This window comes from Drosophila melanogaster, chromosome 3R, assembly GCF_000001215.4.
Source record: "Drosophila melanogaster chromosome 3R".
In the NCBI taxonomy this organism is placed as follows: Eukaryota; Metazoa; Arthropoda; class Insecta; order Diptera; family Drosophilidae; genus Drosophila; species Drosophila melanogaster.
Window position 1 is genome coordinate 19473332 of NT_033777.3, and position 14273 is coordinate 19487604.

At 42.4% G+C, this 14273-nt stretch overlaps 1 protein-coding gene across 8 annotated transcripts in view; it reads left to right on the plus strand.

The window, feature by feature from the left end:
* Positions 1-14273, plus strand: part of Dys (Dystrophin) — a 136204-nt gene that overhangs the window by 12247 nt on the left and 109684 nt on the right. For 3 of the 8 annotated variants that reach the window (NM_001043263.2, NM_001043257.2, NM_001043258.2), the window contains 10 exons: positions 3792-3946; positions 4121-7585; positions 7649-7963; positions 8026-8331; positions 8483-8985; positions 9233-9320; positions 10573-11613; positions 11709-11941; positions 12278-12439; positions 12501-12660. In NM_001043263.2, the coding sequence (NP_001036728.1) occupies positions 3792-3946; positions 4121-7585; positions 7649-7963; positions 8026-8331; positions 8483-8985; positions 9233-9320; positions 10573-11613; positions 11709-11941; positions 12278-12439; positions 12501-12660 (6428 nt within the window). Of the gene's footprint in view, positions 1-3537; positions 3705-3791; positions 3947-4120; positions 7586-7648; positions 7964-8025; positions 8332-8482; positions 8986-9232; positions 9321-10572; positions 11614-11708; positions 11942-12277; positions 12440-12500; positions 12661-13757; positions 14184-14273 lie in introns of those variants that run through there. The other 5 variants (NM_001275801.1, NM_001275803.1, NM_001043259.2 and 2 more) reach the window with 3 other exon arrangements.

Genomic DNA, 14273 nt, shown 5'->3' on the forward strand with positions numbered 1-14273 from the left:
AACCATTTAGCTCGGCTCCTCTCGATTTACATATCGCAACGCGGCTCACAAACAAAAAGCTATAAAATATCAATTTATTGCTTTATAATTGAAGGCAATAAATGTTTGTAAGAGCAGCCTTGCAGCTTTGTGGGCGTTTGCGGGTGTCAACCAAAAGGTGGGGACTTGTGGTGTGCCAGACGAGCAGAGAAAGACAAAATGTAATGACATCAGTACGTCATTCAGCAAGTTGATCCATTGAACGCAATTCCATTGAATTGAATTCGAGTCAGCACACAATATTTCTGTTTTGCTTGCTTTTTCAATTTGCAATAAATTTGCTTCGAAACTTAACTACATAGATATAGAAAATAATGGGGGAAAAAACCTAAAACAAAAATCGACAAAAAATGTGAATTGCAAATTTGGTTGATTGTTTTGTACGCCAAGGTTATTGCCGGCTGCCTTTTGTCATAAATATTAGAAATAAATTGTTTCGCATGCTTTTATTGATTTGGCTTGGCTGAGTTGTGTAATCGTTGTCAATATAATTATGTGAAATTTAAAAAAAAAAAGGGACAAATAAGCAGATAATTAGAAAACACTATTTCATTAGGAACGCAAGTATGTTTAAACTGCAATAATTTTTACTTTTATATAGAGTCATCTCTTTCCAGTAATCAAAATTTCATTAAACTCTTCACAACTTAAGCCAAATTATTTCCCCTTCATAAAGTCGAAACAAAAGTTTTTGAAACTTTTCACAAAGAAAAGCAATAAATATCATTTGACTTTTAGTTGCTTTATGTTTTACCAATGAATTTAGTTGAATTGTTTTGGTTCCCATTGAACCAAGTGCAAACAGTCAATAAAAAAAGGAAAAAATTAATCTAGCTTTGGCAAGCCGATGCTTATATACCGTATTAATATATTTAAAAATAAAGGAATTATTTAATTATAAATTTATATAATAATTATTACATATATTAAAACAGACAGACTGTTGATCGTGAATATATATTTATATTTTTTTATGGTCATGAATGCCTCATTTACTGCAAAATTCTTACTGCAATCAGTTTACCCCGTGTAAGGGTATAACAAGCCTCAACAACAACAACAATAGCGGTAGACAAGACTTTGGGTTAGCCAGCTATGAAAGAGTTTTTCCGGGGAAAACAATTTGCAAACAACTTTGGCAAAACAAACGGCACACCAAACGATGATGCCTAATAACAGACACTGGGCCAACTGTTGGTCGGTGGATTGGGATTATGGATAAGATGGAATGGTCATCAGCACATATTCAGAAATACACTTCCGGGTAAACAAAAAAGAAATGCTAAAACTGCACTTCCAATTTGAACTCGATGGTGTTTTGCGATGGGGGGGACTCCAAAGAAATTGCAGTAATTGACACTGAAAATGTGGCTGCCGTTCGGAGCTGGCAAATGTTGATGGCTACGATGAAGCTGCTGTGCAACGCTGATGATGCAGCAGTTATCTATGGCATGGCAAAATATACGTAATTGCCAAAGGACAGGAGCGTACAAAAAAGGGGTTACCAAAGAAATAATATAAATAGCATACTAAAGTAAGACATAGGCTATTAACTTTCAAGGTTCTAAGTTATATCAAGGATGCCACAGCATTCACCAAGAAAATCACATTGAATAAAGTTGTTAGAAAGTATATCTTTAAGTATTTTCCATCTCGAATGTAGGAGTTTTATAGCCGAATTATGAATAGCCCATTTCCACTGCATACTTTTAGACATTTATGCAGGTAATCTATTGGATTTTTGCGTTCAATCATGTCATCAATATATGTAAATCTTAAGTCTAAGTTTATTTTATAATGCGTTTAATTTAGGAATACACCCATTTATGATACGCCTCTGTCATCTCAGCATAGGCATTTTCAAATGTAGCCGTTCAATTTGCTTTGGCCCAGCCCCGTCGCTTGAGAGAGTGTGTAGTTAATGAATGCAAAGAGTCTAAGGCTCAATTAATGAAATTTCATTTAATTACCAGCGGGTGGCATCCAAAATTGGTTGGTGCGGGAGACAAGTTGCCCCTTGGAGAATAATTCCCAGGGAATTCGCCATCTCTGTTGAATGACTGGCGGCAATCGTACGTGCGGCATTGCGTCAAGGACCATTAGAAGTAGGCTCAGTTTTGCTAGGTCCTGCGCCTTGGTGCCCATTTTACAGTTGGCCTCATTTGTGGGTCACATGCAACAGTTTGCGCCAACTGGTTGAGCGCCAGCATCGTGACTTGCCACATCGATCAATACTGTGTGCTGCGTTTGTAGCGCTTGGCAATTAGTCTTCGGGGAGGAGGCTTTGGCTCCACTAGCTGTCCTTCATTTATATGGCAATTAAATTCCGCCTTGAATGCGGGTGCGGCTATGTCTTGAGTGCCTCCTTGTGTCTTTGCCGCAGGCCTGCTATTCCTATTTGCCACACTGAATCAGATGAGATGAGTTATGTCCTCCGAAATGGGATGTCCCTGTTTGTGCGAGAGTGTTTCTCTTTGAATTGGTAATGAGATGTTTAAGTTGGCAATTGAAGTTCGTAGCAGTAAACAGGACTGGTTTACCTAATAAATAATATAAGTCATGATAATGGTAGCTATAAATAAACAAGATAAATTTGATTATTATTTAGATAACGCAAAAGGTTTTTGCTATAGATATCGATAAGATTTAAGAGCCTGGATACATTTTTTTCGGATCACTTAAAGCATGAACTTACACATTTTTATGAACTTGAAGCCCGCTGCTTAGTGGTTTACACATGTGTAGTAAGTTGTAATTAGCTTAAGTCGCCACACACTTTGAGTTTTGCCTCATCACTGCGTCGAAAACCGATTAGAACAAGTTAATTACAGTAATCTGTTCGGAAAGTTGTTCAGAGCGTGACATAGTTGAGCTTTCTGTGCATTCCGTGAGTTGTCTAGTTTTCCAAAGGCCACTTCACCTGTCAATTTGCATATGTGTAATGTGGAAAAAGCCAGTCAAATCAAGTCCAGCATTGCAGTAATTACTCACCGCCGAAAAGAACAAAAATCGATCACTAATTACACGCAAGCCGCTGCCAATTCATATAATTGTCTGCCCAAGTCGGCCCATCAATCAGAGATTTCTTTCAAGGAGCGATGCAAATCGCTTTCGACCAGAATGCTCTGCGGTTTCGCACAAAACTGACAAATGACGCACACAAGAAGGTGGTATATCATAGTCATGCACATGGAGAAACTCTTATTTATTTGATGAAATTAAAGTAAAATTATTATTTAGTTCTTATAAAAATAATTAATCATTAAAAGAGTTATGAAACGTAATTGCAAGATATTTGTGGTTAAGGCGTATTGGCGAAGGCTAAATGAAGACTCATAGTCTGTTAGCTATATAAATGAATAGCCTTAAGATTCTTTTCGGTGTACTCCGCACTTAAATGCTGACTGACTCTCGACTCTCAGCGATCGACTTGGAAAACTGCAAGCGACGTCTCCGCTAATTGATTTTGAGCGAGTGATTTGGCACGTTTGGCTGCAGTTCATTAGCAAAGTTGGACTGCTGCACTGAGTTGCGTTTTTGGGTTGGGCCCTTGCGATAGACAAGACTCGAGTCTGAATATCGACTTGGCGTTCCAAAGACTCTTTTGGGTTGGGCGACGGCGATGGCCTACAATCTGGCACTGAAGCCGGCCGACTTGGCTCGAGGTTAACTAAAGAAAGTTGGCAACTATTTTGGCACTAATGGATCTAACCATTTCTCCGCATTTTTTTCTATATTTCTTCGCGCTCCAGATGAAAGACAGCACATACAGAAGAAAACATTCACAAAATGGATCAATTCACATCTTATCGATACCCAGTGTACACCAGTGAAGGATTTGTTCTTGGACCTGCGGGACGGACATCGATTGCTTGCCCTGCTGAGCACGCTGACTCAAACCAACCTGGTTAGTATATTTCTCTAGTGATTAATGGTTAGGAATGTGATTTGGGGCTCTGAGTATAGGTAAAATCCATTCTAATTTAAAAATTATGTGGCGAATTACAGAGTGAATTTTATGATCCGTCTTAGCATTCTCCCAGTTCATAATCATAAGTTTACCTCCTTTCAATCCATTTAGAAACCCGAAAAAGGCCGAATGCGAGTGCACCACATAAACAATCTGAACAAGGTGATTACCGAGATCCAGCAGCATGGTGTCAAGTTGGTGAACATCTCCAGCGATGACATAGTGGGTGGCAATGCCAAGTTGACCCTAGGCCTCATATGGCTGATAGCGCTGGAGTTCAATGGCCAGCATCTAGTCAAGAGTCATTCGAGCAACGGGGTGGAGAAGTCCCTATTGGCCTGGGCACGTCAGTATACGGAACCTCATGGCCTGCAGCTAAATGATTTCTCCAGTTCGTGGTCCGACGGAAGAGCCTTCCTCATGATCCTGGATGCTCACGTGGAGGAGCTGAATCTGCAGGCGGCTTTGCAGCAACATGCACTGAAAAGATTGCATTTGGCTTTCGATTTGGCACATAGGCACTTTAAGATTGAAAAGCTATTGGATGCCGAGGATGTGCACACCCACAAGCCAGATAACAAGTCAATACAGATGTATGTGATGTGCCTTTACCACGCCATGGAATCCATGAGGACAAGGCAGCAGGAGCAGGAGCAGGATGAGGGACAGGATCAGGATCCAGGGAGAGTGCCCTGCACCAGCATCACAGACTTGGATGAGGTGCCACTGGACAATGATCAAACCAGTTTGGGGCTTTATACTTCAGACAGTGCTGGCAGCATGGAGCAGCGATCTTCGGGGGAGCTAAAGACCCACTCCATGCGTCCGTTGAGTACGGCCACCAATGCGAGTGTGGAGATCAGTGGCTATCAGTCAGCTCTCGAGGCAGTACTCACCCTCCTATTGGAAGATGAACAGCTGCTCTCGCAGAATTTGCCGGATCCCCAGGATTTTCAAACTGCCAAGCTGCAGTTTCACGAAAACGAAAGCTTCATGCTGAAGCTGACCGAACATCAGGAGTATGTGGGAGAAGCTCTGGAGGAGGGTAGCAACCTCATCAACGAATCCCAGAAGGCAGGAGCTGGTTTGAGTCAGGAGGATCAAAACGAAGTGAGGCAACAAATGGTGTTGCTCAACGAACGTTGGGAAACCTTGAGATTGCGAGCTTTAGATGTTCAAGCCAAAATTCTAATGAGATTGGCCGAGTTTCAGAAGCAAAAACTCGAACAGCTTCGTCAGTTTTTGACCAGTGTCGAAGATCGTATATCCCATATGAGTGATATAGGACCAACCCTAGAAGAAGCGGAAAAACAACTTTTGGAAGCTCAAAAACTCAAAGCAGATCTAAGTGAACAGCAGGAATTGGTGGATAGTCTGAGCAGCATGGTCGTCATTGTAAACGATACCTCTGGCAACTTTAATGATCTAGAAGATCGCTTGAGTGCCTTGGGGGAGAGATGGTCGCATGTGGTGAAGTGGAGTGATTTGCGAAAAGAGAAACTGCAGCAATATAAATGTATATCCAGATGGCTGGATGCACGCGAGCAGGATCTGAAGCTCATGGAGAGTCGGGATGTCACAGATGTGGGCGGCATTACACAGCGCATCAATGAGCTAAACTATTGTGCCAAGGATCTGTTGGAACTGCAGAGATATCTGATAGATTTGCGACAAATGGTGGCTGCCACTTTACAGGATGGTGATGACAAGGGCGAAAGGGTGCTCATCCAATTAGAGAGTTACGAAGATCGTTTAGATGCCTTGAAGCAGATTGTTGAAGTGCAAACTGTGCGAATCGAAACGAAGGGCTTTAACTTTGGACGAGATCGTGCTAGCTATGATGACAGCAGGGTAGTGCGTCCAGAAGGATGGGTGGACTACCAGATGATCATACGTTTCGGTGAAGATGATTCTCAAGAAGACGATGACGAGCATGACTTGGCCAGCAAGAAGCGAAAGCTTAGAAACGCTGACAATTTCAATGCCCTCGAGAATCACATCATGGAGCACTTCGGCTATGTCCAGGAAGTGGAGCAAAAGCTACAGCAGTTGCAGAGGCAAAGTCTTCGGCAACAGTGTGAATTACTCAAGGAACTTCAGGCGGAAAATAGTCGACGCTGCGGTACTTTACCCGAACTTAAGAAACTCTACGAAGTCTGTGAGCTGGAGGATCCGTCGAGGAACCTTCTCCTGGAGGAAACACACATCAAGCAGCTGGAGCAACGATATGCGAACTTGTCTCAAAAACTATCGAGCCAACAGAGCGAAAGCCATACGCTGTTGGCCAAAGAAAAGTATTACAATAGTCTGACAGGATTTAAATTAGTTTTAGCTGATTCCAGAGATTGGTATAAACAACACGCTGGCTCAGCCAGTGGCAACGAGCTAGAACAGCGTTTGAGCCACATGGAATCCCTGGCATCGGAGATTTCCGAGGCCAAGACAGCCACCGAAGAGCTGGATGATAATCTAATAGAATGGAAGCAGGACTTTGGTCTGTTCTACGACAGTTGGCATGACATGAAGCAGGCTCTGCAGGCTCTAATTCAACAGAGAGGCGGCGAAAGTCTTTCCAGACAGTTGAAACAAATCCAAGATTTTGTTACCAAAGTGTCCAATCAAAAGGTTCGCGTTTCCAATCTGGAAGTCATGCAGGAGCAGCAGCATTTTCTAAACCAATTGTTAGACGAAATGGAGTCCCTTCGGCTAACTTATGATAATATACCAAAACACCTGATTGGCGAAGAACTACAAACCGCTTGGAACCGACTTCCCGAACAGCTAAATGAGCGCGTGATTAAACAAACCACAGCTATAGAAAACCTAAACCACTTTGCTGCGGAGTATAATGCCATTATAGCCATGCTGCGAAGTGCAGCCGATTCCAAGTTGAACGGAAGTGATGGTGCTAGCAGTCAAGATCTTCGAAAACTGGAGATCGATGTGATAAGCGCTCGAAATTTCAGCGAAATTCTGATCAAGGAGGCGGAGCCAGCCCAAAAGGAATCGCTACAATCACAGATAAGGGCTCTCAATACGTTGTACGATCAAGTGGAACAGGTTCATCGGGAGAAGAAGGAACAGCAGACGGTTCTGCAATCCCATATTGATCTTATCCAGCTAAGGCTCAAGGAAACCGATCAGTGGTTAACTGATCTGGAGAGTAATACACCCAAATCGGGAATCAGCGATATAGTAAACTCCAACGAGTTGTTCCAGAGCAAGAGTCGCTTTCAGACTCTTAAAGAAACCTGCGAAAGGGAAACCACACAGTTTAGGGATCTCAACGAACGTGGTGGTGAGCTGCTGCTCCAAATGGATGAGCTTCAGGACCAGGATAGGGAGTCCCGATACGGATCGCTAGCAAAGCAATTCACACGCATCAATGCCAGATGGACGGAGGTCACCGAGCTGGTTTATGCGAAGACAGCTCTTCTCGAGCATATATCAACGCAGCTGGGGGAGTTCAAGAAGTTCATGGTTAGCGAGACGGGTTACCTGGACAAGTTGGAAAACAAGATACGCAACACACCAGAGAATGCAGCCGACGCAGAGGAGATCATGGAGGAGCTTGATGTAAGTTTGTCGACATATTCATATTCCATTCAAAATCCCATTAATGACCCCATTTTCCCTCAGGATCTGGAGAACGTTCTGCGCTCGCACTCTGAGGAATGGCTGGACAAGATTCAGGAAATTGGCAACGAGCTAATTGACAACGAATTCATGGCCGACTCCATACGACGCGACATTGATGAAACCGTTCAACGGTGGACGCAACTCCAGCAGCAGGCAAAGAAGCGAACCGAGCTCCTGGAGCAAAAGGTCAGCGAGGCGGAACAGTCCGAGAAGTGCATCGTGCAGTTCGAGAAGTGGCTGACACGTGTGGACGACATACTCAGCGATCATCTGGATAACGATGTGACCATTGTAGATCAGCCGGAGGAATTCCAGGTAGATTTTCAATAGTTGAGGAGTCTTTTTAGAATTTAATGAAACTTGTAATTGATGAATAGCGCTTGGCACACGAGTTTGTGGCCAATGAGAAAAACTTTAAGGAGATCAGCGAACTTATTGACGAGCACACGAGGAACGGCAAAGTGGGAGCTGCCAATCGGCTACAGGAGCAGCTTAACCTGATGGAGGTGCGGTTCAAGTACTGTCAGGCAAAGCTGAGCAAGTGCACCGCAATCCAACATTCCTACGAATCGCGTTTGAATAGGGCCTATACGGATCTTCGAAATGTGGAGCGATCCACTGAGGTAGTAGATGTCGCATCCGCCGGACCCAACACGGTTCAGACTCAATACCAAAAGTGTCTGGTATGTATAATATATGCTTAAGAATATTTAAAAAAGTAGTTTCGAGATGTTACTAATAAGAAGCAGCATAGATGAAATACCAAAGCCTTAAATGAACCAAATATTTTTGTAGCTTTTCACAAAACTTTCTTCATTCTTTCACAATTCCCAGCAAATTTATCGCACTCTATCGGAGATAAAGTCGGAAATAGAGAGCACGATTAAAACCGGTCGCAGGGTTTGCGAGGACAGGTACACAAAATCGCCGAAGCAACTTAGTCAGCGGATTGATGCGTTGAAGCATCTGTACAATACCCTCGGAGAGAATGTGACCCAGTCAAAGGCGACCCTGGAAAGGCTGCTCACATTAGCGAGGCAATTAGAGGAGTGTTTCGATTCGGCAGACAACCTAATCCGGCGCTTTGAGTCGCCGCAAGAGGTCCATGACAGGAACTCCATACTCCTGGAGTTTGAGGATGTGCTGCGAAGGTGCGAGGACCACTACAATGAGTATAACAAATCCTGTGACCAGAGCTGCATGGTGGAAACCCGTCAAAGGATCGATGGATTGAAGGCTACGTACCACAAGTTGACCAGTGCGGACATAATCAAGCGGCTCACCGAGATGAAGACCACCCTGCAGAACCTGGACAACATTTCATTGGAGACTTTAAGGTACAAATCAAGCTTAAGTATTTAACATTAAAAACAAGATTTTTTAAATTAATCTTTAGCTAAAGGAATTTATCAGTCTGAATCCCAAATTCAGTAATTCTTATTAAGTTTTAACAATTGAGTTAGGCGATTCTGGGTGTGTGGTGAGGAAGCTTAATGCTACATTAACTTAATTAAGCCTTCTCATGTTCAGGATGCTGTAAACCCCTAATCTACTTCTTCACCTAGTAATTGTAATCTTTTGCAGGGCAATGGAGCACGACCTGAAGGAGATAAATGTGCCCTCGAATCCGGAAATTGAGAAATTGCAGCAGCAAGTAATTGCAATTGTCGTGGTGAGTCGGAGCAAGCAAACCAATCCTCTTAATTACGCAAAAGCTTCCTTTCCGCCTTCCACAATGTCCTTGCCACCTGTACATAATATATGGTCCATCCTTTCCTCTTTCTGTGCTTGTTATCGGGTTTCAGTTCTTTGCTTACATTCGTATTTTTTTTTTTGTCTTTATTTGCTTACCTCACATTTCGCTTTTACATCGGAGTCGCCTCACACTTTCCATTCCATTGAGGCTGATTCTACTCGGACACCTTTTGACCCGGCTCGAAGCAAATGGAATTGGGTTTCAATTTTCCTTTACTTTTACTCCTTCTGTTTCACATCATCGATTCTACATCATTTGATTTATCAGAATGTACAGCTTGATTTAATGTGGGATGATTTAAAACGTAAATCGTACTCAACAGCAGGATGAATTGGGACTGGAGATAGATTTCTTGAAATAAAGATATATGTTTCTCTACTTCAATTTTGAACCATAAAATCAAAATTAATAAAATTATTTTTAAATTCTAATTGACAACAAACTAATCCATTTTATATTAATACCAATCAGAAATCAAGAAACTCGTGAGTTTAGATATGCCAAAACCAATTGCTTCTGCTTAATAATACGCTTCTACCATACTTAATTTACTCAACCCATTATTCTATTTATTTTGCCAGTTTCATAAACCATTAAATAATCTTTCCACCAAAAGCTAATCCAGAACCAACAACATTTACCCGTAATGGTAAATGCCAAACCATCAAATCTACCACATCACCCCAGCTAGAGATAATAAACCATTATTATAAATATTGAATAAAACCAGAAATCACCGTATCACTAGAACTCTACGGGGTCTAACTTTGGTGTCATTTTCACGCTTCAAATTTTAATGTGTAGAGTTTTACAATTGATTCCCCTCTAATTGTTGTTGTGGCGTTCGATTGGTTGTGGCTGCGTCAAATGTCCAAACCATCCCAAAAACAACATAAAAAAAAGTAATCCTTCCAATCCACCGCTCACCACCACCACCACCAAAAAACAAAAAAATATATATATATAAATCCACCAATTACCACCGCTCACCACCAACCAACGCTAATAAATAAATGGCCACTGCTTTTTTAATGGAGAATATGTACCTAAATGTAAAAAAAAAAATACCTATATACCAGGCTTCATGGGCTTTCAGAAATGCATTTGTTTAGTTTTGAGAGTCTACAGAGCTTTGTAATTTACACCAAACTATGCATTTGTTGTGCAGGATGTGCTGAAAACCCGTTTCAATGAAGCCACAACGCTTGCCGCTCGAAATACGAGCTCTCCCGACAATGACGACACGGAAATAGTTGTGGTCAGCGATACAGTGCGTCAACGACGTGCCAGGACACCCCAATCGGGGGAATCGCCGTCATCCGCCCACACCAGTTCCTCGGAGTCGCCAACGAAGGGTGTGGAGAATAGTCCGGGAGCGGTTGGCGACCAAGTCATGCCGGATCTCCTTCCACCACAAACATTCCGGCTGGCCGAGTCCAGTACTCTGTTCTCGCAGATTTCCCTTAATCCCCAAAAAGTAACCAACACTCCACCACCCAAACCGGCGAAAACTAAGCGAAAGGCCCCAAGTTCTCCCGCCCAAGTTGTGGAGATCAGGGTGAAGAACATCCAAAACGATAAAATGTCTGTGCAGAATATCGATCTGGAACCACAGCAGGGTGAAATCGTAGACACCGTCAATATCCTGGAGAGTGTGGAACCATTTGTACCCGAATATGTGGAGACCGTACAGATTGTAGATCTCTCCGAGGACTCAGATTCATCGGTCAGAGTTGATAGTCAGGGCAAGGAGATGCGACGATCGAAGAGCAAGCATTCTTTGAACGAGACTCCACTGCCCAAGGTTTCGGATAACGATGAAGACTCGGCGGAACAGGAGGAGGACCTCCTGCGTCCCTCGGCAGAAAATACAAGCACTCCGTTCCTGAGGGTGGAAAAACGCCGCATTTCCTTCGATGAGAAACGCAAGCGAGTAGCTAATGAGCGCGATATCCTGCGCGATTCCGAAGAGGAGGAACCCAAAACACCGGATACTCCACGGGCAGCGCAAGTCTCCAAGCCAAAACGCTGGCGCCAACTCCAGCCAGAAATGGATGCTCTGGAACCCGAATCACCCGGTCGCGATAGTTTCTATAGTCCCGACAAAGAATCCGGTTTCGATGCTGAGCCTCTCGTATTTTCCGACGATGAGGATATACCGCGTTTCTCGCTGGAAATGACATCAACCATTGACTCCGATAGTGATACGGTAATTTGGTTGAAAGGCCTGGCAAATCTTTTTCCCACAGTGTTGTAAAGAATCAATCCTAACTCGAGAAATATTATTCTTAATTATCCACACAGAGTCGCATTATGACGCCTTCTACCAAAAATCCCAATCCTTTCCTGAGCAAGGTCCTGGAATCATTGTCTTCTCCGGTGGATGACTCAAATGTAACGCTCAAAAGCCCGATCAGCGAAGAGCAGCCCCAGAATCTGGATGATCGTGTCCGAGAGTTCGACAAGCAGGCCAAGCAGATGATCTACAAGTTGAAGCTTACGAAGGCCAAGATTGAACAGTGTCACGAAAGCGAAGCGTAAGATTTATTATGTCTTATTTGCCATAGAAGATTGATTTTATGAATCAATTTAAGATTTGAAATTTAGGGAAAGTCTTTTAAATAAGCTATTAAAAAGCCATTTAAATTTTACGCATGTTCACTTTTGTTTTAAAATACCAAATAATATAATAATTTTGGTAAGCTGGCCACTCTGAAATTTACAAATGTATTTACTTATTTTACAATGTACGTTGTAGCAACTTGCTCTAGATTTTATTAATATTACGAATAGCTAATTATCATGAAGATGAGAAATGACAAAAATGTACATATGATATCTTAAACAAGTGATATTCGAATCAATTATTACAGAGAGGACCTGCGGCTCCTAATAGCACCTGATGCAGCCACCTTGATATCCCAAGGCGACTCATTGGTTCTGGAAACTCATGGAAGACAGGGCAGCATATCCCGCCTGGTGATGCGCACACAAATAATATTGAGGGAACAATTCCGAGAAGTGCAGCAAGCAAGGTATGTCAGCATTCAAAGACATCTGTAGTTTTCATTTACTCATTAAGCTCAATTTCCATAGATCCAAGACCTCGGGAAGCGGGGCACCAGCTCCTCCACTGGACAGCGTAAACATCGAGGAGCTGGTCACCAAAGGACTGCGTCGCATCAACGTTCTCATAGAAAAGACCGTCGATCTAAAGTCTAGCACTGATCTTGAGAAGCGCATGGAGGATATCAACGTAAGTTTACATGGCCACCATGCCAATTTAAACTGTAAATTACCTGTGCAAACTACAATTAAATCACTTTCATTTAATCGCCGCAATTAGTCATGCACGTGGACATTTCGAAGACAGCGTCACATCTTTCGGCGATAGATGCTCGTCTCTTGCCGCAAGTTAATTGCCCTCTTGAGAATTTCGATGCACACATCTATAAATCTATAGGCAGTGGCCACCATAGCTAAATGGGTCCATTAGAAGCCCCAAAAATAAACACGACTGACACAGTTACACATCTGCATGCAGTTGGGCGGTGGAGGAGATTTGTAGTATTTAGTGGGTCAGAAGAGAGATCGTGGAGTAAGAGAAATTTAAAGAGTTTTTTTCCTGTGCTGCTGCTCATTTTGTTGAGGATGCTGTCTGTTCTGAAAGGTTGCAAGATATGATGGTTGTCATGTTCTATTAAATTATCAACATGTTCCCTTTAAACGTTATGATGTATTTAAACATGAAATGTTCTAATGACAAGTGTCATTTTGTATAGCACTTGAATGCATTTTGTTTTCAAAATTTTAAACACCTGAATAGTAGTGAAGATAAATAACTTGCTTAAGAAAAATGTACTCTAGGTTTAAAGGCAACTTTTTGAGTAGGACCCATTTCGAATACGTGCCATTCATAACATTCATAAAAAAGAGAAAGAAATAAAACTTTTTGCTAGCAGCTACGCAGCTTATAATAAATGTAACATTTTCAACAAGTTCCATCCCTAGGCAACAGAGTCATTAATCACTGCAATCATTTGTTGTTTATTTTTATATGTATTATTTATTCAGTTTTTTGTTTGATTTTATGGCACCAGCGAGCATGGCGACAAACGCCAGCGTTTCAAAAAAAAAAAAAGCGAAAAATGAAATCAAAAATAGAAAAGATTTTGTATTTTCAGAGAGGGGAAGAGATAGACAGAGCGAAGCGTTTTGGGGCCGGAAAAAAGATTGAAAATGGGAAAAATTTACTTCGAAGAGGCGCAAACATGTAAATTCGTCTCTTTGCCGGCGAGATGAGGTCTTTTGTTTTTATTTTTCCCCATTTTTTTTTTTCGTTTGCGCCTCTTCAGTAGCGAACCATCTCGTTTGGGAAGCGGTTGCAGCAGAGCTTTAAAATCTTTTCAAATTTTCCGATGTGTTTGCGGGCGTTTCTTTGTTGACCCAGTGATTGATTGTAAATTTTGCGGAAATTTCAGTTTGGCGCGAAGGGAAATTTCGGCAGCAAAAACCGTATCGTCTGCAACAGTTTGCATCGCGCTGTATTCACGACCCACAAATGCAATTTTGCTGGTTGACAAACGCCGTCAAAGAGGTGGTAGGGTTTTTCGCCCACAGCCACGCCCACCTGCGTCCCGCCCATCCTCGACCAGCTTCATTTGTTCCTTACCCTAAGAGAGAGAGAGAAAGAGAGTCCCTGCATGATTGCAGCTGAAATTGAATTCCAATCGCCGTTGGCTGCTCCTCTCCCAAGCGGTGGTCATTTTGCTCGCCCGTGTATGTGTTTGTTCAGCTTCCGTTTCCGCCTCGAATTGCCATTTATTTTTCAGTTGCCGCAGCTCAAGAGTATCGAATGCATTTAATATC